Source organism: Jaculus jaculus, chromosome 8 (assembly GCF_020740685.1).
Source record: "Jaculus jaculus isolate mJacJac1 chromosome 8, mJacJac1.mat.Y.cur, whole genome shotgun sequence".
In the NCBI taxonomy this organism is placed as follows: Eukaryota; Metazoa; Chordata; class Mammalia; order Rodentia; family Dipodidae; genus Jaculus; species Jaculus jaculus.
In genome coordinates this window covers 70,580,178-70,604,958 of record NC_059109.1, presented here as the reverse complement: position 1 = coordinate 70,604,958, position 24,781 = coordinate 70,580,178, and the positions used below count along the sequence as shown (strand labels likewise).

The 24,781-nt window shown below is 41.5% G+C and overlaps 1 protein-coding gene across 4 annotated transcripts in view; it reads left to right on the top strand.

The window, feature by feature from the left end:
- Ttc5 (tetratricopeptide repeat domain 5) overlaps positions 1-21,943 on the top strand; it is a 49,710-nt gene extending 27,767 nt beyond the window's left edge. For 3 of the 4 annotated variants that reach the window (XM_004670157.3, XM_045156690.1, XR_006638542.1), the window contains 2 exons: positions 3,666-3,810; positions 21,551-21,943. In XM_004670157.3, the coding sequence (XP_004670214.1) occupies positions 3,666-3,810; positions 21,551-21,670 (265 nt within the window). In that variant the 3' untranslated portion in view covers positions 21,671-21,943. Of the gene's footprint in view, positions 1-3,665; positions 3,811-21,550 lie in introns of those variants that run through there. The other variant, XR_006638541.1, reaches the window with a different exon arrangement.
- The last annotated feature ends 2,838 nt before the right edge of the window (positions 21,944-24,781 follow it).

The following is a 24,781-nucleotide window of genomic DNA, read 5'->3' as shown; positions in this document are numbered from 1 at the left end:
AAGAAAGAATAGGTATACCAGGGCCTCCTGCCACTGCAGACAAACTCCAGATGCAAGTGTGGGTTCTGGGGACTTAAACCTAGGACCTTAGGCTTCACAGGCAGGCACCTTAACCACTAAGCCATCTCTCTAGCCCAAAGGATCTGTTTTTATTTTTTATTTTTATTTATTTATTTTTTTGAGGTAGTGCCTCACTCTAGCCAGGCTGACTTTGAATTCACAGTGATCCTCTTATCTTTGCCTCCCAAATGCTAGGCTTAAAGACATGCACCACCACTCCCAGCTGTCTTAAGATTTTCTTTTCCCCCCAAGGTAGGGTCTTGCTGTAGTCCAGGCTGACCTGGAATGCACCATGTAGTATCAGGCTGACCTGAAACTCACAGTGATCCTTCTACCTTGGCCTCCCCAGTGCTTGATTAAAGGTGTGCATCACTGCTCCTGGGCCAATTATTTTTTAAAAATATTTTATTTATTTGAGAAACAGAAAAAGGCAGAGAGAGAGAGAGAATTGGGCATGCCAGGGCCTCCAGCCACTGCAAACAAACTCCAGATGCATGTACTCCCTTGTGCATCTGGCTTACTTGGGTCCTGGAGAATCAAACCAGGATCCTTTGGCTTTGCAGGCAAATGCTTTAACTGCTAAGCCATCTTTCCAGCCCCTTATTTTTTTTAAATTAATTTATTCATTGTGTGTGTATGTGCATGGGCATGGGCATGTGTGTGGAAATAAGAGGACTTCAAGGTGTTTGTGATTCACCCTTTTTTGTTTTTATTTTTATTTTTTGTAATTTTTATTGACAGTTTCCATAATTGTATCCCATGGTAATTCCCTCCCTTCCCCCACTTCCCCTTTGAAACTCCATTCTCCATCATATCCCCTTCCCTTCTCAATCAGTCTCTCTATATTTTGATGTCATGATCTTTCTTCCTAATATGATAGTCTTGTGTATTTAGTGTCAAGCACTATGAGGTCATGGATATCCAGGCCATTTTGTGTCTGTAGGAACACGTTATAAGGAGTCCTACCCGTCCTTTGGCTCTTACCTTCTTTCTGCCACCTCTTCCGCAATGGACCCCGAGCCATGGAAGGTGTGATATAGATATTTCAGTGCTGAGCACTCCTCTGTAACTTCTCAGCACCATGGTGCCTTCTGAGTCATCCCAAGGTCACTGCCATCTGAAAAGAGAAGGTTCACTAACCAAAAGCGAGAGTAGCATTAACATTTGGGCATAAACATTAAGAGAAGTGCTTACTGGGCAGTTTGGTGAGCATACTACATATATTTAGCCAGATACAAGCAGACGTTACACCCCTAGGGCTCCTGACTACCCCTGTTGTAGGTTTTCAGTATCAGGGATGTATTCCCTCCCTTGGAGCGGGCCTCCTGTCAAATTAGAGGGCAGTTGGTTTCCTGCATAACAGACATGCCGCTATTGTACCCCTTGGCTCATTTGGCCTGCGTGGCCAAATATAAGGCTTTCAGTGTCCACTGTTGAGTATCTTCACTGGTGATTTCTCTCTCTCCCATTGAACTACATGCAGTGTGGCTTTATCCAACTTTCTGTCAGCTGGTCTACATGGAGGAGGTTTTCAGTTCAGCTCCAGCAGGATTTCCCAGTGACCTTGCAGCCCAAGTATGTAGAGTCTTCAGCAATAGGGTCTTACCATCTATTCCTGCTGGGATCCACTTTTTTTTTTTTTTTTAATGTTTTTATTATTTGAGAAAGGGAGAGTGAGTATGGGTGCCTGCTAGGGCCTCCTGCCATTGCAAACAAATTCCAGTTGCAAGCACCACTTTGTGCATCTGGCTTTACGTGGGTACTGAGGAGCTGTACAGGACTGTTGGGTTTTGCAAGCAAGCACCTTTAACTGCTGAGCCATCTCTCCAGCCCTCCACCTTCTTTGAGATAGGATCTCATGCGGCTGCAAGCAAACTGCTAGATAGCAAAGGGATGCCAGATTAGCTGGCCTGTGAGCTTCTTCTTGGCTGGGATCACAGATGCACAGACTACATTTTTTTTTTTTGTTGTTGTTTTTTGAGGTAGGGTCTCACTCTGGTCCAGGCTGACCTGGAATTAACTCTGTCATCTCAGGGTGGCCTTGAACTCATGGTGATCCTCCTACCTCTGCCTCCCGAGTGCTGGGATTAAAGGCATGTGCCACGCCTAGCTCAGACTACTTTTTTATTTGGTTTTACATAGGTATTGGGGAGTTGAACCTGGCCTAGCAGGCTTTGCAGGAAAGTGCCTTTAACTGCTGAGCCATCTCTCAGTCTCCCTCCCCTTATTTATTTGTTTGTTTGTTTGTTTATTTATTTATTGAGACAGGGTTTCACATAACCCAGGCTAGCCTTGAACTTGCTATGTAGTAGAGACTGGCCTTGAATTGGTGACGCTCTTGCCTCCACCTTCTAAGTGTTGTGATTTTAGGCATGTTTCCACCACTTTTGGTTTAGTTTTCTTGTTTTAGCTCAGCTAATTTTTTCTCTTCTCCCACTTTTTTTTTTTTTTGGCTTTTTCAAGGTAGGGTCTCACTCTGGCCCAGGCTGACCTGGAATTCACTCACTACGATCCTCCTACCTCTGCCTCCCCAGTGCTGGGATTAAAGGTGTGTGCCACCATGCCTGGCCTTTTTGTAATTTTTTTTTAAAATTATTTATTTATTTGAGAGCGACAGACACATAGAGAAAGACAGATAGAGGGGGAGAGAGAGAATGGGCGCGCCAGGGCTTCCAGCCTCTGCAAACGAACTCCAGACGCGTGCGCCCCCTTGTGCATCTGGCTAACGTGGGACCTGGGGAACCGAGCCTTGAACTGGGATCCTTAGGCTTCACAGGCAAGCGCTTAACCGCTAAGCCATCTCTCCAGCCCCCTTTTTTAATTTTTATTTAAGGTAAGGTCTCACTCTAACCCAGACTGACCTGGAATTCACTATGTGGTCTCAGACCTTGAACTCACAGCACTCCTTCTACCTGTGCCTCCTGAGTGCTGGGAGTATAGGCATATACAATCACACCTGGCCTGACTTTGGCTTTTTGAGACAGAGTTTTACTACATTGTGCCCAGATTGGCCTTAAATTCATTATGTAGCCCAGACTGGCTTGAATTTATGGTCCTTCTGCTTTAGCCTCCCAATTGCCAGAATTACAGGCATACCTCATCACAGTGAAGCACCCTCCCATTGAGGTACACCGTAGCCCAAATCGTAGTTTTATCTGACTTCTGTGAGACCATGGGTCATTCATAGCTGGATTGGTTTATTACTGCTTAGTACAATGCTGGATACAAACATAACATTTAGTGAAAACTGGAATTAAGCTGAATTGATGGTGATGGTGGGAGGGCTTAGTTTAAAGTATGATAGTTAAACTGATAGGCCAGGAATAATGCTCCACCTACAGTATTTTGGTCTAGTTACTAGCATATGTTGGCCTCACTGTGTTTTTAGCAAAGTGACATAATAACTGAATTTTGTGCATTTTTTAAAAGATAAGACAAGGGAATCTGATGAACATGGTAGATGATGGTACTGCTATAGATTGTCTAAGTGAATAAATGAGAGAGTGCTTGCTTATTTTACTAGTGTTTTAAAATAACTGTTTCTGTTCTTTCTTATGCACATACATTTTCTTGTTTCTCTCTCTCAACGCATCTTAACCTTGCAGTACATTTGGCCTGGTAGATTCCGATGGTCCTTGCTATGCCGTGATGGTGTATAATATGGTGCAGAGCTGGGGAGTGCTCATTGGAGACTCTGTAGCCATCCCTGAGCCCAACCTTCGGCTTCACCAAATTCAGCACAAGGGAAAGGTGAGTAATGTTTAGGATTCTTTTGTAACCCATAGGTTCTGAAGTGGAACCAAGCTAATCTCTCTTTAAAAACCAGGAATAAGGGCTGGAGAGATGGCTTAGCGGTTAAGCGCCTGCCTGTGAAGCCTAAGGACCCCGGTTCGAGGCTCGGTTCCCCAGGTCCCACGTTAGCCAGATGCACAAGGGGGCGCACGCGTCTGGAGTTCGTTTGCAGAGGCTGGAAGCCCTGGTGCGCCCATTCTCTCTCTTTCCCTCTATCTGTCTTTCTCTCTGTGTCTGTTGCTCTCAAATAAATAAGTTAAAAATTTAAAAAAAAATTTAAAAAAAAAACTAGGAATAAAAGTAATGCATGCTTATATGAGTGTTGCAGTTGCCTTTACACTGCTGGACAAAACACCTGACCAAAAGCGGCTAATGGGAGGAAAGGGTTTATTTTGGCTTACTGGTGAGGGGAAGCTTCATGAGGCAGAAAAAGATGATAGAGCAGAGGTTGTATATCATGTCTCACCACAGTAGGTACAAAATCAGCAGCAAAGTGAGCTGAAGCTGGGAGTGGTGGCGCACACCTTTAATCCCAGCACTTGGGAAACTGAGGTAGGAGGATCACTGTGAGTTTGAGGCCAACCTGAGACTACATAGTAAATTTCAGGTGATCCTGGGCTAGCATGAGACCCTCCCTCAAAAAGCCATTAAAAAAAAAATTAAGCTGAGCTCTAACAAGGAGGAGCTGGCTATAGCACCCCAGAATCCACCCACTCCTAGAACGTACCTCTTTCAGCAAGGGTTTACCTCCCAGTTGTCATAATGAATGTATATATGTGATACATCTATAGCTTTATTTGTGTGTATATGCTACACACACACACGAACACGCACACGCACACAGCTATATATTTCACTATTAAGGGAAACTACTGGTAAGAAAAAGAAATAGAAAAATGGACTGAAATAGCAGCACACAGATATTCTAATAATAGCTACTATACACATCTTGATGTGTATGTCACCTGTGATTTTCCTTTTCATAAATATGTACACTCATTTAAATATATGCTTTTAAAAAATTGTATGTATATATGTATTTTGGTTTTTTGAGATTGGGTCTCATTCTAGGTCAAGCTGACCTGGAATTCACTATGTACTTTCAGGCTGGCTTCAAACTTCCAGCGATGATCCTACCTCTGCTTCCCAAATGCTGAGATTAAAGGTGTGTGCCACCAAGTCCACCCAAATATATATTTTATTTTATTTTTTAATTTTTATTAACATTTTCCATGATTATAAAAATATATCCCATGTTAATTCCCTCCCCCCCACATTCTCCTTTGAAATTCCATTCTCCATCATATTAACTCCACGTCAAAATCTTACATATATACAATATATACTTACATATATATACAATATATACTTACATATATACAATATATACTTACATATATACAATATCAGCCTATTAAGTACCCTCCTCCCTTTCTTTCTCTCCCTTTTAACTTACTGGCCTCTGCTACTAAGTATTTTCATTCTCATGCAGAAGCCCAATCATCTGCAGCTAGGATCCACATATGAGAGAGAACATGTGGCGCTTGGCTTTCTGGGCCTGGGTTACCTCACTTAGTATAATCCTTTCCAGGTCCATTCATTTTTCTGCAAATTTCATAACTTCATTTTTCTTTACTGATATATGCCTAGGAGTGCTATAGCTGGGTCATATGGTAGATCAATCTTTAGCAGTTTTAGGAACGTCCACACTGATTTCCACAATGGCTGGACCAGATTGCATTCCCTCCAGCAGTGTAGAAGGGTTCCTCTTTTTCCACATCCCCGCCAACATTTATGATCATTTGTTTTTATGATGGTGGCCAATCTGACAGGAGTGAGATGGAATGTCAATGTAGTTTTAATCTGCATTTCCCTGATGACTAGTGACGTAGAACATTTTTTTAGATGCTTATATGCCATTTGTATTTCTTCCTGTGAGAATGCTCTATTTCGCTCCATAACCCATTTTTTGATTGGCTTGTTTGATTCCTTATTATTTAACTTTTTGAGTTCTTTGTATATCCTAGATATTAATGCTCTATCAGATATATAGCTGGTGAAGATTTTTTCCCATTCTGTAGGTTGCCTCTTTGCTTTTTTCAGTGTGTCATTTGCAGTGCAAAGTCTTTGTAATTTCATGAGGTCCCAGTGATTAATCTGTGGTTTTATTGCCTGAGCAATTGGGGTTGTATTCAAAGTCTTTGCCAAGACCAATATGTTGAAGGGTTTCCCCTACTTTTTCCTCTAGCAGTTTCAGAGTTTCAGGTCTGACGTTAAGGTCTTTAATCCATTTGGACTTTATTAATTTGTGTCTCTTCTCTCTTTCTTTTGGTCAGATTTGCTAAGGGTTTACCAATCTTGTTTATCCTTTCAAAGAACCAACTCTTTGTTTCATTAATTCTTTGGATTGTTTTTTTTTTTGTTTGTTTGTTTCTATTTCATTAATTTCTGCCCTAATCTTTATTATTTCTTCCCGCCTACTGATTTTTGGTTTGCCTTGTTCTTCTTTTTCCAAGGCTTTAAGGTGAAGCATTAGGTTGTTTACTTGCGACCTTTCTAATTTCTTAATATAGGCACTTAAGGCTATAAATTTACCTCTTAGAACTGCCTTCATTGTGTCCCAGAGATTTTGATATATTGTATTCTCATTATCGTTTAACTATAAATTTTTTGATTTCCTTCTTGATTTCTTCATTGACCCATTCATCATTTAATAGTGTATTGTTTAGTTTCCATGATTTTGTGTATGCTCTATAGCCTTTCTTGCTACTGATTTGTAGTTTAATTCCATTGTGGTCAGATAGAATGCAAGGAATTATTTCAATTTTCCTGAATTTGTTAAGATTTGCTTTGTGTCCTAATATATGGTCTATTTTAGAGAATGTTCCATGTGCTGCTGAAAAGAATGTATATTCTGCAGCCTTTGGATGAAATGTCCTGTATATATCTGTTAGGTCCATTACATCTATTACCTCATTTAGTCCAAATGCCTCTCTGTTTATTTTTTCCTGGGATGACCTGTCAACTGATGAGAGTGGGGTGTTAAAGTCACCCACCACTACTGTGTTTGGTGTTATCTGTGACCTTAGTTCTAATAGTGTTTGTTTGATGAATTTGGGAGCCCCCATGTTAGGTGCATATATGTTTAGGATTGTAATGTCCTCCTGTTGGAGTGTGCCCTTAATCAATATAAAGTGACCTTCCTTATTTTTCTTCACTAACGCTGGACTGAAGTCTACCTTGTCAGATATTAGGATAGCAACCCCTGCTTGTTTTCTAGGCCCATTTGCTTGAAACATCGTCTTCCAACCTTTCACCCTAAAGATAATGTCTATCCTTTGTAGAAAGGTGAGTTTCTTGGAGACAACAAATTGTAGGATCCTGCTTTTTAACGCAGTCTGCAAACCTATGTCTTTTTGTTGGGGCATTGAGGCCGTTGATAGTAAGAGATATTATTGAAAGGTGTGTATTTATGTTTGCCATTTTTTTTTTTTTTTTTTTTTTTGTGGTTCTGGTTCTACCTGTGCTCTCTTGTGTTAACTAGCATTTGAGTATTTTTCTAGGTTCTTTATATGTGTGCTTTTCCTTTTCTTCAGCATGGAGGATTCTATCAAGTATTTTCTGTAGAGCTGGTTTTGTCTTCAAACACTCCTTTAAACTTTTTTGTCATGGAATATCCTTATTTCTCCATCTATTTGAATGGAGAACTTTGCAGGATAAAGTAACCTTGGTTGACGGTTATCTTTCAGAACTTGGAATATATCACTCCAAGCCCTTCTGGCTTTAAAACTTTGTGTTGAATAATCTGCTGTAATCCTGATGGGTTTGATTTTGTAGGCAACTTGATTTTTCTCTCTGACTGCTTTCAATATTTTTTTCTTTGGTGTGTATGTTTGGAAGTTTGATTATAATATGGCAAGGAGAGGTTCTTTCCAGGTTTTGTCTGGATGGGGTTCTAAAGGCTTCTTGTATCTGCATTGGCACCTCTTTCCCAAATTGGGGGAAATTTTCTTCTATGATTTTGTTGAAGACGCCTACTATGCCTTTGGAGTGGAATTCTTCTCCTTCTACTATGCCCTGAATTCTTATATTTGATCTTTCATAGTGTCCCGAATATCTTGAAATTCCCACTCATACTTTTCTATAAGTTTGTCTTTCTCTTTGTTGTACTGTATTAGATCTGCCACCTGGTCTTCTAGCTTAGATATTCTGTCCTCTCCTTCATCCATTCTACTGGTGAGATTTTCTACAGAGTTTTTGTATTTCATTAACTGTGGTGTTCATTGCTAGTAATTCTGACTGGTTTTTCTTTATTATTTCTATTTCCTTATTTATGTCTTGTATTGCCTTCTTTATTTCATTAAATTGGTGTCCTGCATCTTCTTTGATTCCTTTGATTTCTCTTTAAGTTCCTCTTTGACTTTTTTGATTTGTTCTCTGACTTCTTTGAACATATTTACAATCATTCTTTTGAAATCTTTCTCAGGCATTTCCTCTAACTCGTTCTCCCTGGAGGTCATTTCTGATGCATTAATACTTTTATGTGGATTTATATCGTCTTGCTTTTTAGTGTTTCTTGTGTTATAATGTATATATTTTTGCATCTTGGATTAAGTTAATGCTTGGATTTTCTAGCTAGCTGGGTATTCTTTGCTGTATCAATTGATTTGATGTTATATATTTTCAGGGTAAGAGCTTGAGGTATTAGGTGTGGCTCTTAAAACTCTCAGAATATCTACAAAGGTGCTCCTAGGGGGTTGAGTTTCCCTGCTATGGGAGTATTCAAGTAGGCTGAGTGGAATAAAATACAGGTAGATTCTAAAAGTTAACTAAACACTGTACCCATTCAATCAAAAACAGCCCCAAGTATGTATGCCACAGTAGTTATTATTACAACCAGATCCTCTATCAACATAGAGGTTAAGATTTCTGGTCTGTTGAGGGATCCAAGTCAGCTTGTGACCAAGTGAGACCCTTCCCTGGTGCAATCCCAGTTACCTTGGATGATTTTGGTCTCAGTGAAGTTGCTGCCTGGTCGTCGGGCTGCTGTTCTGATTTCTGGAGGTGGGCACTGGCTTTTCCTGTGGGGCAAACCAAGCCTGGCAACTGTGGCCCTGCAGATCAGCATCCTCGCTGCTGGAACTGCTGCTGCTAAAGCTGCCTCTGCTGGGTCTGTCAGCAGCTGAAGCTGCTGCTGCTCGGCCCGCTGCTGCTGGGCCCACCACTGCTGCTGCCTCTGCTGCTGCTGTAGCTGCCACTGCTGGAGCCACTGCTGCTGCTGAAGCTGCTGCTGCTGGGTCCACTGCTGCTGCTGCCACTGAAGCTGCTGCTGCTGGGTCTGCTGCCGCTGCTGCTACGGGGTCTGCTGCTGCTGCCGCTATGGGTCTGCTGCTGCTGGGGCCGCTGTTACTGGTGCCAGAGCCGCTGATGTTGCTACTGGACTCTGCTCCTGCTTGGGTCCTGCTGTCGGCTCATGTTGGCGTGGCTGGGTCCCGGGACCGCTGCTCTGTTCACTGGAGCTGGGCTTTTGCGGTGGGGGAGGGAGGGAGCCGCAGCTGCTCTAGTTTTCTCGCTGTTCCACGTGTTCTTCTACCTCGTGGTCTGCTCCTCTGTTGCTCACTGCTGTTCTCCCTTCACGTTTCCTGAGTTGCGGAGAGCGCCGGTGTGAGGGGAAAATCCCCTCACCTGGCTTTTCCTGCGGCTGAAGCTGAGTCTGGCGGCTTTCTGTTGCGCTGCAGGCGCCGCGTTTGGCGGAGCTGCCGGGGCCGCTTTTGCCGCCCTGTGCGGGCTCTGATGCTCTGGATCTCTCCTACTTCTCCGCTGCTGCTTCAATTTGCTATACACCTCAGTTTTTAGTAAAAGTGTGTATTTTGCTTAGGTTTTTTGGTCTTTTTCCCCCCAGACTGCTTTGGCGTGGTACCTATGCCACCATCTTAACTGGAAGTCCCAAATATATATTTTAAATCATGTTTGCAATATATATAGATATTTAGGAATATTTATCTCATATTATTCATTCTTTTAAGTTCACACATAGTAGTGGTGATGATAATGATAGTTCACATTAGCTGAACACTCAGCTGAGTGCTAGACCCTGATAAGTTTCATTGCATGCATTACCTAGTTTAATCCTTACAGAACATTACTATAATAGGTATTTAGCCACATTTTTACCATTAGGTCTGGAATGGCAGCCTGTGGTACTCAGATAAAATCTGACTTACCATCTGCTCTTGTGCAGCCTGGTTTCTATGTTCTCAATGGAAAAATGCATAGGAGCAGCTGGCCAGGGGGCTTATCTCTGAAATGACAGCACTTGGGCAGCTGAGGCAGGATGATCGCTGTGAGATCTGAGCCGTGCTGGGCCACACACAGGGAGACCCTGTCTCCATAACAACAGCATCAAAAAGAAAGAAATCAGAAAAGAAAATATACTATTTTGTCCTGAAAACTATAGAAAACTCAAATTTTAGTATGTATAAGCTTTATTGGAGCAGAAACATGCTGGCTTATTTACTATTGCATCTGTGTTTATACTACAGTGCTGGAGGTGAATTATTCTATGGTTACACTGGAGAACTGTACCATCAGGCATGGTGGTGCACACTTGTAATCCCAGCAGTAGGGAAACTGAGGCAGGATTACTTCATATTTGAAACCAGCTTGGGCTACATCATAGTGAGATCCTATCACAGAAACAAAATTATCAAAATTCCCATGCTGAATTTTTCTACAACAGAGATATTACCTCTAAAACCTCAAGTATTTATTGCTTTTTTCAGAAGCATTTTGATGACTCTAGATCTAGATTATATCTATTTTATCTTTGTTATAAAAGTACTTTAGGGCTGGAGAGAGAGAGCTCAGCGATTAAGGTACTTGTCTGCAAAGCCTGACCCAATTTCAATTCCCTAGTATCCTAGTATACATGCTTCTGGAGTTTGTTTGCAGTGGCTGGAAGCCCTGGCATGCTCATTCTCTCTATCTCTCTTCTTTCTATCTCTCTCTGCTTGCCAATAAATAAATAGTTTTAAAAAGTACTTAAGGGCTGGAGAGATGGCTTAGTGGTTAAGGTGCTTGCTTGCCTGCAAAGCCAAAGGACCCAGGTTTGATTCCCCAGTACCTATGTAAAGTAAGATGCAGGAGATGGCACATGCATCAGGAGGCCATTTGCAGTGGCTAGAGTCCCTGGCATGCCCATTCATATTGTCTCTCTCTCTCTCTCCCTGTCTGTGTTTCTTTCTCAAATAAATAAACAGAGGCCCTGGTTCTCCCATTCTTATCCTCTATCTCTCAAATAAATAAATGAATAAACAATAAAAGATTTAAAGAATGGGCACATCAGGGACTCCTGTCACTGCAAACTCCAGATGCATGTACCACTTTGTACATCTGGCTTTATATAGATAGGTACTGGAAAATTGAACCCAGGCCATCAGGCTTTGCAAGCAAGCACCTTTAGCCACGGAGCAATCTCTCTAGTCCCCTCTCTCTCCCCGCCCCACCCTGCCAAGATAGAGCCGTAATTATATACCCTCAGGGCTGGCTTTAAACTCACTATGGCTGGGTGTGGTGGAACATGCCTTTAATCCCAGTACTTGAGAGGCTAGGCTGATGTAGGAGGATTGCTGTGTGTTTGAGGCCAGCCTGAGATTAATTCCAGGTCAGCTTTGGCTAGAGCAAGAGCAAAAAAAAATAAGAATAAAAAATAAATAAAAAATAAAACACAAAACTGTAAGAACTTGCTGTGAAACTAAGGGTAACCTTAAATTCATGATCTTGCTTACTGAGTGGTGGCATTCAGGTGTGCATTACCATGCCTGCTTTTTTTTTTTTTTTTTTGTTAATTAATTTATTTAGGAGAGAGAGGGAGAGAAAGAGAGAGAGAGAGAGAGAAATATAAAAAATAATGGGCATAAATGGGAAAGTGTGGGGGTGGGGAGGGAGGGAATTACCATGGGATATATTTTATAATCATGGAAAATGTTAATAAAAATAAAAAATAAAAATAAAAAAAATAATGGGCATGTCAGCATCTCCAGCCATTGCAAACAAACTCCAGACACATCACCATTCTGTGCATCTGGCTCATGTGGATACTGGGGAATCAAACCTGGGTCCCTAGGCTTCATAGGCAACTACCTTAACCATTAAGCCATCTCTCCAGCCCAGTATTCTAGTTTTTTTTTTTTTTTTTTTTTTTAAATTTTAAGTTTTTGATGTAGGGTTTCACTTTAGCTCAGGCTGACATGGAATTCACTGTGTAGTCTCAGGGTGGCCTTGAACTCACGGTGATCCTCCTACCTCTGCCTCCCCAGTGCTGGGATTAAAGGTGTGTGCCACCATGCCTGGTCAGTGTTCTGGCTTTTTATTTTTTTGTTGTTGGTTTTTTGAGGTAAGGTCTCATGCTAGCCAAGGCTGATCTTGAATTCACTAAGTAGTCTCAGCATGACTTTGAACCCATGGGGACCCTCCTACTTCTGCCTTCCAAGTGCTGGTATTAAAGGCGTGTGCCACCATGCCTGATTATTCTACTTTTTAATGCATATTCTGTGGAATGTCGTTATCAGTTTATTGTTATTACCAGTAATGGATATAATTGTTACCTTCCAGTGTTTTTCTTTTTTTTTCAATTTTTTAAAATTAACAACTGCCATGATTATAAACAATATCCCATGGTAATGCCCTCCTTCCCCCCACTTTTCTCTTTGAAACTCTGTTCTCCATCATATCCCCTCCCCCTCTCAATCAGTCACTCTTTTATTTTGATGTCATGATCTTTCCTCCTATTATGATGTCTTGTGTAGGTAGTGTCAGGCACTGTGAGGTCATGGATATCTAGGCCATTTTGTGTCTGGGATGAGCACATTGTAAGGAGTTCTACCCTTCCTTTGGCTCTTCAAACCACCTCTTCTGAAATAGACCCTGAACCTTGGAAGGTCTGATAGAGATATTGCAGTGCTGAGCACTCCTGTCACTTCTTCCCAGCATCATAATGCCTTCTGAGTCATCCCAATCTGAAAAGAGAAGATTCTCTACCAAAAGGGGGAGTAGCATAAATATAAGGGTGGGAACATCAAGAGAAGCAGTTTGACAGCATAGTATATACATTTAACCAGACAGCAGCAGATGTTACACCCCTACGGATCATGAGTACCCCTGTTTTAAGTATTCAGAATCAGGGATTATTTCCTCCAATGGAGCGGGCCTCTAGTTGAATTAGAGGGCAGTTGGTTTCTACCATGACAGACATGCCACTATAGCACCTGTTGGCTCATTTGGCCTAGCTGGCCACATAGAAGGCTTGCAGTGTCCACTGTTGAGTATCTTCACTGGTGATTTCTCTGTCTTCCATTGAATTGCATGCAGAATGGCTTCCAGCTTTCTGTCAGCTGGTCTACATGGAGGAGGTTATCAGCTCAGTTCCAGCAGGATTTCTCAGTGGCCTTGCAGCCCTAGTATGTGGAGTCTTCAGCAATAGGGTCTTACTATCTATTAGTGGGAAACCAAGGACCTCGGCAATGGCCTATAATGTTGTTGGGGCATCAGGAACCTCCCTGGCCAACAACTCACTGGAAGGGATCCCATCCCTGGTACTCAAAATTTTCTAGCAACAATCTATGACTCCTGAGTGTTCCATTGTCCAAAAAGGTAGGTTTCCATATGATTTATTTATATGCTCTTAGATTTTGTTTAGCCCTCCCTCCACTTTTCCTCTACTCAATCTCTTCCCCTGACCTCACTTGGGCCTTTTACCCCCATTAATCTATTCTTCCACATACATATATACCATACCATCCTATTAAGTAACCCCTCACCCCTTCCTTTCTCTTCCCTTTATATCTTTTTTCTAGCTTACTGGCCTTTGCTACTGAGTTTTCTTCCTACTCATACTGAAGTCCAGTCATCTGTAGCTGGGATCCACATTTGAGAGACAACATGTGGTGTTTGGCTTTCTGGGCCTGGGTTACCTCACTTAGTATAATCCTTTCCAGGTCCATCCATTTTCCTGCAAATTTCATGACTTCATTTTTCTTTACTGCTGAGTAGAACTCCATTGTATAAATGTGCCATATCTTCATTATCCACTCATCAGTTGAGGGCCATCTAGGCTGGTTCCATTTCCCAGTTATAGCAGACAGATTCAGGTTCACTGAGATGAACTTCCAGACCAGGCACAGTTATGGAGGAAGGAATATTTATTGAAGCCTACAGATCCAGGGGAAGTTCCATAAATGGCAGAAGAAGCTGGCCTGCCTTCACAGGACCAAGCAGAGAGAGCGAAGTACAAGCCAAAAGCCAAAAAGCCATACAGCACAGCACACTTCAGCAACTCCAGCTAGGTACACTTTGTATATCTTTAGATTGATATCTGAAACCCACCACCATGCCTAAAGATCCACCCAGTGACATTGCCTCTAGCCAGGTGGCTGCAGAATGCAAACTACAAACAAATAAACAACTGAATATATTAGGGGCCATCTATTTTATTCAAACCACCACACCAGCTATTGTGAATTGAGTGGCAGTAAACATTGTTTAGCAAGAATTTCTAAGGTAATGAGATGAGTCCTTAGGATATATGCTTAGGAGTACTGTAGCTGGGTCATATGGTACATATATTTTTAGCTGTTTTAGGAAACTCCACACTGATTTCCACAATTGCTGGACCAGATTCCTTTCCCACCAACAGTGTAGAAGGTTTACTTTTTTCCCACATCCTTGCCAGCATTTATGATCATTTGTTTTCATGATGGTAGCCAATCTTAGAGGAGTGAGATGGAATCTCAGCATAGTTTTAATCTGCATTTCCCTGATAACTAGGGATATAGAACATTTTTTTTAGATGCTTATATGCCATCATATTTCTTCTTTTGAGAACTCTCTATTTAGTTCCATAGCCCACTTTTAATTGGCTTGTTTGATTTCTTATTATTTAATTTTGTGAGTTCTTTGTATATCCTAGATATCAATCCTCTATCAGATATATAGCTGGCAAAGATTTTTTTCCCATTTTGTAGGTTGCCTCTTTATTTTATTCACAGTGTCCTTTGCTGTACAAAGTCTTTGTAATTTCATGAGTTCCCAGCAGTTAATCTGTGGTTTTATTGCCTAAACAATTGGGGTTATATTCAGAAAGTCTTTGCCAAGACTAGTATGTTGAAGGGTGTCCCCTACTTTTTCCTCTAGCAGTTTTAGAGTTTCAGGTCTGATGTTAAGGTCTTTAGTCCATAAATTCTTGTGCATGGAGAGAAGGATCTATTTTTATCCTTCTACAGATACATATCCAGTTTTCCTAGCACCATTTGCTGAAGAGGCTGTCTTTTCTCCAGTGAGTATTTTTGGCATTTTTATTGAATACCAGGTGGCTATAGCTACCTGGACTTACATCTTGGTCCTCTATTCTGGTCCATTGATTTACATGTCTGCTTTTGTGCCATACCATGCTGTTTTTGTTATTATGGCTCTGTAGTATAGGTTAAAATCAGGTATGGTGATACCACCAGCCTTACTTTTTGTTGCTCAGTATTGTTTTAGATATTTGAGATTTTGCTGTGATTACAAATGAATTTTTGGATTGTTCTTTCTATTTCCAGGAAGAATGCTGTTGGAATTCTGATGGGGATTGCATTAAATGTGTAGATTGCTTTTGTCAACTTATAGGAAAGCTATTGTTTTCTGTGTGTTTATTTTGTATCCCACTACATGGCTATAGGTGTTTATCAGCTCTAACAGTTCGCTGATAGAGTCTTTAGGGTCCTTTATGTATAGAATCATGTCATCTGCAAATAATGATAACTTGATCTCTTCCTTCCCAATTTGTATCCCTTTTATGGGCATCTCTTGCCTTATTGGTATGGCTAAGACTTCCAGTACTATATTAAATAAAAGTGGAGACAGTAGACACCCTTGTCTTGTTCTTGACTTTAGTGGGAAAGCTTCCAGTTTTTCCCCATTCAGTATTTTGTTGGCTGTAGGCTTGTCATAAATAGTCTTTATTATGTTGAGATATGTTCTCTGTATTTCCAGTATCTGTAGGACTTTTATCTTCAAGGGATTGGATTTTGTCAAATGCTTTCTCTGCATCTAATGAGTTCATCATGTGATTTTTTTTTCCTTGAGTCCATTTATATAATGTATAACATTTATCGATTTGTGTGAGCCATCCGTGCATCTCTGGGATAAAGTCTACTTGGCCAGAAATATGACAACTAGATCCTGCAACAAAGTCACTGTCCCCTATGGTGTGTGGTGCCCCACACCCTTAATCCTGTCAACTAGGAGGTTAAGATTTCTGGTCTGTTTAGAGTTCCAAATCAGCATGTGACCAAGTGAGACCCTTCCCTAATGTACAACAGAAAAGGAAATAAGGCTACTATAAGTCAAGAAGCAACAAATAACAAGCCCAAAATATAGCTTACTTAAGAATTGTAAATCTAGGAGATATAAAGGGAAGAGAAAGGAAGAGAGGAGGATACTTAATAGGTTGGTATTTTACATATGTAACTACAATGATTGAGATGGGGAGGTAATATGATGGAGAATGGAATTTCAAAGGGGAAAGTGCAGGGGGGGGAGGGAGGGTATTACCATGGGATATATTTTTTTTTTTTAAATTTTATTTATTTATTTGAGAGCGACAGACACAGAGAGAAAGACAGATAGAGGGAGAGAGAGAGAATGGGCGCGCCAGGGCTTCCAGCCTCTGCAAACGAACTCCAGACGCGTGCGCCCCCTTGTGCATCTGGCTAACGTGGGACCTGGGGAACCGAGCCTCGAACCGGGGTCCATAGGCTTCACAGGCAAGTGCTTAACCGCTACGCCATCTCTCCAGCCCACCATGGGATATTTTTTATAATCATGAAAAATGTTAATAAAAATTGTGAAAAGAAAAAAAAAGCCAAAGGACCCAGATTCAATTCCTCAGGACCCATGTAAGCCAGGTGCACAAGGTGGCACATGCATTTGGAGTTTGTTTGCAGGATCTGGATGCCCTGGCACACCCATTCTCTCTACTTGTCTTTCAATAAACAAATAAAAATAGGTTTCAATATTCTAAAATGGCATATGGATTACTAGAACCTATTATTTACACTATACAACTCTGTATGAATTATCTAACCTTTCTAAAACTGAGTTTCCTGTAAAATGAGGATTCAATAATGATTAAATAGCACACACATCCATGTAAAATATCTGATATGAATATAGCACTCTGCAAACATTCCACAAATGGTGACGATTGTCCTTAGCACCTGTCTCCTGTTGAAACTCCTGTCGAAAGTTCATGGACATGCCAAGGGCACACATGTTGTTCCAGTCCCTTGCTGAACCACATACTATTCAGAGGCTAAGTTCTGTATTTTCTTTTCTTCTCAAGTACTTAGCAAAAGCAGACATATTGCCTGGGGTGGTGGCACGCACTTTTATCCCAGCACTCAGGAGGCAGAGGTAAGAGGACTGCTGTGAGTTTGAGACCAGGCTGGGACTACAGAGTGAGTTCTAGGTCATCCTGGACTAGAGTTAGGATTATATGCCCTGCTTTGAAAAAAATATAAAAAAAGAAAGCAGGACATGTAGCAGAAAATAGCACAAAAAGCTAGGTATGGTGGTGCATGTCTATAATTCCAGCACTTGGGAGGCTGAAGTAATAGAGCCACCCCATCAGTTCAAGACTAGCCTGGAGTACAAAATGAGTTCCAGGTCAGCCTGGGCTAGAGTGACATCTTGCTTAAAAAACAAACAAAAAATGGGCAGGCAAGGTGGCACACGCCTTTAATCTCAGCATTTGGAAGGCAGAGGTAGGATTGCTTTGAGTTCAAGGCTACCCTGAGACTACATAGTGAATTCCAAGTCAGCTTGGACTAGAGCAAAACTCTACCTGGAAAAAACAAAATAAAATAAAATAATACTGATAATAAAACAACAAATGTAGAAGGGCTGGAGTGATGGCTCCGCAGTTAAAGGCACTTGCTTGCAAATCCTTCCAAATTTTGCGTTCAATTTTCCAGTACCCATGTAAAGCCAGATACATAAAGTGGTACATGCATCTGAAATTAGCTTGCATTGGTAGAGGCTGGTGTTCAGTTTTTTCTCTCTCTCTGCCTCTCCATTTCTGCTTGCAAATAAATAAGTAAATAAAAATATTTAAAAGCAGGAAAGTAAAATGATATAATTCATTAAAAAAAAGAATTGTAAATCCAACCATTCATGAGCTTTGACATATAATTTATCCTGTATGGAAAGTGCAATTAGCACTTCCAGTTCAGGCCTATATACCAGGATTATTTGGCGGGTACTGACCTGGGGTAATCCCAGTTACCTTTTGGGATGATTTTGGTTTCAGTTGTGCTGTGTTCCTGCTTTGGTCCCTCTTTGGTGCACTGTGGGTTCAAGTAGGCTGGCTGGGTCGTTGGATCACTGCTGTGGTTGGCAGTGCCGGGTGCTGTGATCTCCCTTCACCTGGTCCCTGGTGTTTGCTGGGTTTGCGCAGGCGGTGTGGCAGGAGAGGCTGTGGATGGTGACTCGAGTTTTCCCGCTGGTCCACGTGATCCTCTGCCTCATGATCTGCTCCTCTGTTGTTTGCTGTGGTTCTCCCTTCACAGGAGTTGAGTTTGTGAAGAGCTCTGGTGTGAGTGGAAAATCCCTTCACCTGGCTTTTCCTGCAGCTCAAGCGAGCCTTGTGTCTGTGGCCCCACGATCCTGGTGCCATTGCTGCTGGAGTCGCTTCTGCCTGCTTATGTGGATGCTGTGGATCTCTCTTACTTCCTTGGTGCCATTGGTAATTTCTTATACACCTTACTTTTTAGAAGGGTGTTTTTTGTCTTTTTCTCCCCTAGGCTGTTTTGGTGTGGTTCCTATGCCACCATCTTAACCAGAATTCCTCTAGTTTTTTTCTTAATAGTATGTAGGAACTTTTGAAAGTTATTTCTTTTTTGTTGTTGTTGTTTTTTGTTTTTTTTTTTTGTTTTCTGAGGTAGGGTCTCACTCTAGCTCAGGGCTAACCTGGAATCCACTGTGTAGTCTCAGGGTAGCCTCGAACTCACCTACCTTTGTCTCATGTGCACCACCATGCCTGGCCATTATTATTATTATTGTTGTTTAGTGTATGTGTAGTATGTGTGTGGTATATTCACATATGTTCGCAGATGTGTGTTCTCCATACACATACCTGCGGAGGCTAGAGGCAGACTATTACTTCCTGCCTTATTTCCTTGAGAGTCTTTCACTGAAGAACCTGGAGCTTCCACTGCAGTGCCTGTCTCCACCCCTGAGCTCTGTGGCCATGCTCAGCTGTTTACTTGGCTACTAGGAAACAAACTCAGCTCCTCATGTCTGTGCAGCAAGCATTCTTCTTGGCTTAGTTATCTCTCCAGCCCCTTACTTGCTAATTTTACATGAAAAATATATCACCAGTAATGTTTTCACTTACCTCATTCATAAAGCTTAGCAACTTTCACATTGAACTTCCATATGGTAGTATATATTTATTGAATTTCTCTTCTCATCTGCCCATTTTCATGTTAGGACTTAGTAAAACAATTGATTTACAAGAATTCTTTTTTGTTGTTGTTGTTTGTTTTTTGTTTTTCGAGGTAGGCTTTCACTCTAGCTCAGGCTGACCTGGAATTCACTATGTAGTCTCAGGGTGGCCTCAAACTCATGGTGATCCTCCTACCTCTGCCTCCCGAGTGCTGGGATTAAAGGCATGTGCCACCCTGCCCAGCAAGAATTATTTTCTTTTCTTTTTTTTTTGCTTGTGTGTGCATGTGTAATATAAGTGTGTGGTGTGTTATGTTGTGTGTGTACACGTTTGTGCCTTTGTGGCACCCCGTGTATACCCCTGCAGCAGGATGCGCTCACCTACAGTGGCCAAAATGCCTGTGTCCGCTCCATCGCTCTTCAGCCTGTTTTTATTTGAGCTCAAGTCTCCTACTGATTCTGGAGCTTGGAGTTTTTTCTGTGAGCACTGGTGGTTCTTGCTTCTCTGGTTCTCCTGCCGGTCTCAGACTGGGGTTACAGACAGGCATGGTCACACCCCACTGGTCTATGTGGGTCTTGGGAATTAAATGCAGGTGGTCTTTGAGGCCTCTTCAGGCCCTCCTGCTTGTACAGGAAATACTCTTAGCTATGTTGTCATCTCTCCAGCCCTACAAGAATTCTTTCATCTATTTTTTAAATTTAATTTCTTTATTGACAACTTCCTCTTTAACCGTCTTTACTGTAGCTTAAAAGAACTTACTTCACACTGTCAGTAGAATATTTCTTACTTCTTAAAAGCTTATTCATTTATTTATTTATTTGAGAATAAGAGAGAAAGAGAATGGGCACGCCAGGACCTCTAGCCACTGCAAACAAACTCCAGACACATGTGCCACCTTGTGCATTTGGCTTACCTGGGTACTGTGGAATCAAACAGGGGTCCTTAGGCTTCACAGGCAAACACTTTAACTGTTAAGCCATCTCTCCAGCCCCCACTCTTATTTTTTGTTTGTTTTTATTCCAGGTAGGGTCTCACTAGCTCAGGCTGACCTGGAATTTACTCTGCAGTTCCAGGCTAGACTTGAACTCACAGTGATTCTCCTGCCTCTGGCTCCTGGGTACTGGGACTGAAGTTGTGCACCACTAAGCCTGGCAGAATATTTCTTTTTTTAAAAAATATTAAATATTTTTGTGCATTTTCAAACAGAGAGAAACAGAGACAGAGAGAAATAGGGCACCGGGTTCTCTGCCACTGCAAACAAACTCCAGATCACATGTGCCACTTTGCATCTGGTTTTTTATGGGTAATGGGGAATTGAACCCAGGCCATTAGGCTTCACAAGCAAGTGCCTTTAACCACTGAGCCATCCCTCTGTCAGTAGAATATTTCTTTGATATCTTTCCTAATATTGGTAAAATTTCTTATTTCCATTATGTAGTCTTTCTTTTTCTTAATATAAAGAAGAACCTTAATTTATATTTTGTGGAATAATTTAGGACCTTACAAACACTTGGACTAACAGTTGCTCACAATGTCCTATGGTCCTTTTTTGGTGCTACCTATTTCTAGTTAATTGTCAAAAAGCTGTGTGTGTGGGGGGGGGGGGGCTGGAGTGATGGCTCAGCGGTTGAGATGTTTGCCTGCAAAGCCAAAGGACCCAGATTTGATTCCCCAGGACCCACATTAGCTAGATGCACAAGGGGTCTGGAGCTCTTTTGCAGTAGCTGGAAGCCCTGCCACTCCCATTCTCTCTTTCTCCCTCCCTCCTTCCCTCTTTCTCTGTCAAATACATAACTAAATTATATATACAAGGTATAGGGGAAGGCAAATTACCTGAGAGCTGATGGCATTCTTTTCTCAGGCAGTATGAGAAACTTGCCTTTTTTGAATCAGAGAACTGACCTGTTCTTGTAATTATAGGTATTGGTACCCTAACTGCCCCAGATTTTCTTCATAGTATTGAAAACTGGGAAAATTTTATCTCCTTTGTTTTCTCAGTTTGTTTTCTTTTTGTTGTTCATTTTTTTGAGGTAGGGTTTTTTTTCACTGTAGTCCAGGCTGACTTGGAATTCGCCATATAGTCTCAGGGTAGTCTCAAACTCAGTGATCCTCCTACCTTTGCCTCCCAAGTACTGGGGAAGATAAGGATGATACATCTTTCTGCTGGAGACTTTTCCACCCAGGATCTGTGATGAATCTGTATGTCTTTTCTAGGACTATGCCTTTGCCAGTGTTCGTGTGGAGACGCCCCGCCTGCTGGTGGTGAATGGAAAACCTCAAGGCTCCAGCAGCCAGGCTGCAGCCATAGTGGCGTCACGACCTCAGTGTGAATGACCTTCCCTGACCTGGATGCGGCGAGGGAGAAAAAGGGCAAAGATCAGCAAGAGACACGGCTGCTGGAGCAGCCATACCAGTGCCTCAGCTGGGGTTGCTGGGATGGGGCATGTTTTAAATGAAGATGTACCTTCCCTTGCCCTGTAAGATAGTTTGTGTCTTTTCCCCTGTCATGTTCCTGCTTTTTTTCAGAGCCAAGGACTCCTAAGTTTATTTCTCCTGCCTCTTTGAATGCTCTTTTTGAAGTGAAGCACATAGAATTGATAGAAGTATTGGGATTTTGTCCTGTTCTTGCCTCCTTCATGAGTCTAATATATATGTATATATCAGTTTAATATTTATTTTTTAAGGGAGGGAGCCTTTTTAATGGGTTCACTTTTTTTGAGCAGTTTTTAAGGTTTAAGTTTTTTTCTCATTTTGGGGATAAAAATAATTAAATTTGTTTGGAAAAAGTATACCCTATAGTTCTGTTTCTTTTCTCCACGTGTGGATTTTTGTTTGTTTGTTTGTTTGTTTTTGAAAGTAGGATCTCTCTCTAGCCCAGGCTGATTTGATTTGGAACTCACTATGGTGTCTCAGGCTGGTCTCAGACTTACAGCAATCCTCCTACCTGTGTGTCCTCAGTGCTGGGATTAAGGGCATGTGCTACCATGCCTGGCTGGATCTTGATTTTAAAGTCTTTTCATTCTTTTGGAGTTACACACACTTGTTTTGTTTTATTTTGTTTTTTCGAGGTAGTGTCTTGCTCTAGCCTAAGCTGACCTGGAACTCTGTAGTCTCAGGGTGGCCTCAAACTCACAGCAATCTGCTTACCTCTGCCTCCCGAGTGCTGGAATTAAAGGCATGCACAACCATGCTGGGCTCCCACACACTTTTTGGTCATTATAGAAAATAGTTAACCGAGCTGCGTCTGGTGGTGCATGCGTTTAATCCTAGTACTCAGGAAACCAAGGTAAGGGAATTGCAGTGAGTTCAAAGACAGCCTGGTACTACAGAGTGAGTTCCAGTCAGCCTGGGCTAGGACTCAGTGGAATAATACCTCTTTTTTTTACTAGTGTGCTGTGACTTGTCACTCAAACCGGTGAAGGGTGATAGGTTGTATATTCATCTAGTTAAAGTTAAAGCATTTTCAGACCAAATGTGAGCAGAGACCTTTCACATTCTGTAAGTCAAGCAGTTGCTGTTATTTTCCCCTAAGGCGTAGGCTTTCTGTGTCTCATGAACACACTTAGAATTTCCAAGTAGTGAACATTTTTCAAGAACAAAGGAGAGTCTGAACTGGACTACTGTTAGCCCGTGAAGCCTGGTTTTTCTTATGACAGACGACCATACTTATGTGCATGATCAGTCCTGTCTTAGGAATGAAGTGGGTCCCTCTTGATGTCATCATTTCTTTCCTCCATTCCTTTTTATTTTTTATTTTTTTATTTTTTTATTTTTATTTTCCAACATAGTGTCTCACTCTGGTTTATGCTGACCTGGAACTCATTCTGTAGTCCCAGGCTGGCCTCTAATTTACAGTGAGTCCTCCTACCTCTGCCTCCCAAGTGCTACGATTAAAGGTATTGCTACCATGACCGGCTTCATTCCTTTTAACTCTTTAGATCTGACTGATCTTTACATTTGAGAATTAGTGTATAATATAGAATAAGTAGAATGGGAGAAAGCTCTCATAAAGATTCTGCCAGTTTTGGCCTGGCAGCAGCTTCCTGGTTCCCCTGGTCTATATTCAATATGATGAAGAAAATAAAACCTTGTGAATAATTTCCATGCTCATAAGCATCTCCATTGCTAAACCCTCTACATAATTTTAGTTCTGTGTACATGAAGGCCTTTTTTTTTGTCTAGAAAATGTTTAGGTTTGGTGATATTAAATGCAGCATTTCATTGATTCTAACAGGAATCACTCAATTATAATGCATTGACAGTTTATGCAACATGGTACTTCTAAGTTCCACAGTATTCCTTTTATAGGCACAAGAGTAATTAATGGTGCTTCCATGTCTGTGTAACCTTAGGTGAGACAGGAATGGCATTTTGAGGAAGCAGTTATAAATCAGCTTCCTTTCTAGTTTCTTTTTGTAGTAATAGCCACCTTCCCACGGCAGTTAGTACAGATCTGTCACATTAAAAAGGCTGCGTAGAGGGCTGAAGAGATGGCTCAGAGGTTAAGGTGCTTGCCTGCAAAGCCCAATAACTCAGGTTTGGTCCCCTACTGCCCACATAAAGCCAGGTGCACAAAGTGGTTCCTGTATCTGTGTTTCACTGACTGGAGGCCCTGGTGTGCCCATTCTCTCTCCTTTCTCTCTCTCTGTGCAAATAAATAAAAATTTTAAAAGGCTGCATAGAAAGCCTGGTATAGTGACCCACATCTTTAATCCCAGCACTTGGAAGGCTGAGGTAGGACGATCACTGTGAGTTTAAGGCCACTCTGAGACTACAGAGTGAATTCCAGGTCAGCCTGGGCTAGAGTCAGAGACCCTACCTCGAAAAATCCAAAACTAAATAACAACAAACTACCCCCAAAACTGCATAGAGTTCCAGGTATTGAATTTGTCATCCTTTGCTTAGTCACTCATTGTTCTTGCTCCCTTGATTTAAAAAAAATGAGTAATACAAGGAACATACTTTTTTGTGTGTGTTTAGGGTTATTTCTACTGGTAAATATGAATTGAAATTGTTTGGCATATGTTGTTAATATGCATTTAAGGATACATGTTTGTCTTCTGTTTCTTCCTGAGCTGGGTTTTTATGTCCAGTGTGTAGGATGATTCTTCCTTGTTTTAAATTTGCATTCCTGTATTTGTGACTTTGAGTGTTTTTTGTTTGCTTGTTTGTTTGTTTTTGTTTTTCAAGGTGGGGTCTCACTCTAGCCCAGGCTAACCTGGAATTCATTATGTAGTCTCAGGGTAGCCTTGAACTCACAGTGATCCTCCTACCTCTATCTTCCGAGTGCTGGGATTAAAGGTATGTGCCACCACGCCTGGCTAGTATATTTTTTTCTTTCTTTTTAAAAAAGTTTTATTTATTTATTTATATGTCAGCAGAGAGAGATAGAGAGAAGAGAGACAGAATGGGCATGCCAGAGCCTCTTGCCACTGCAAATGAACT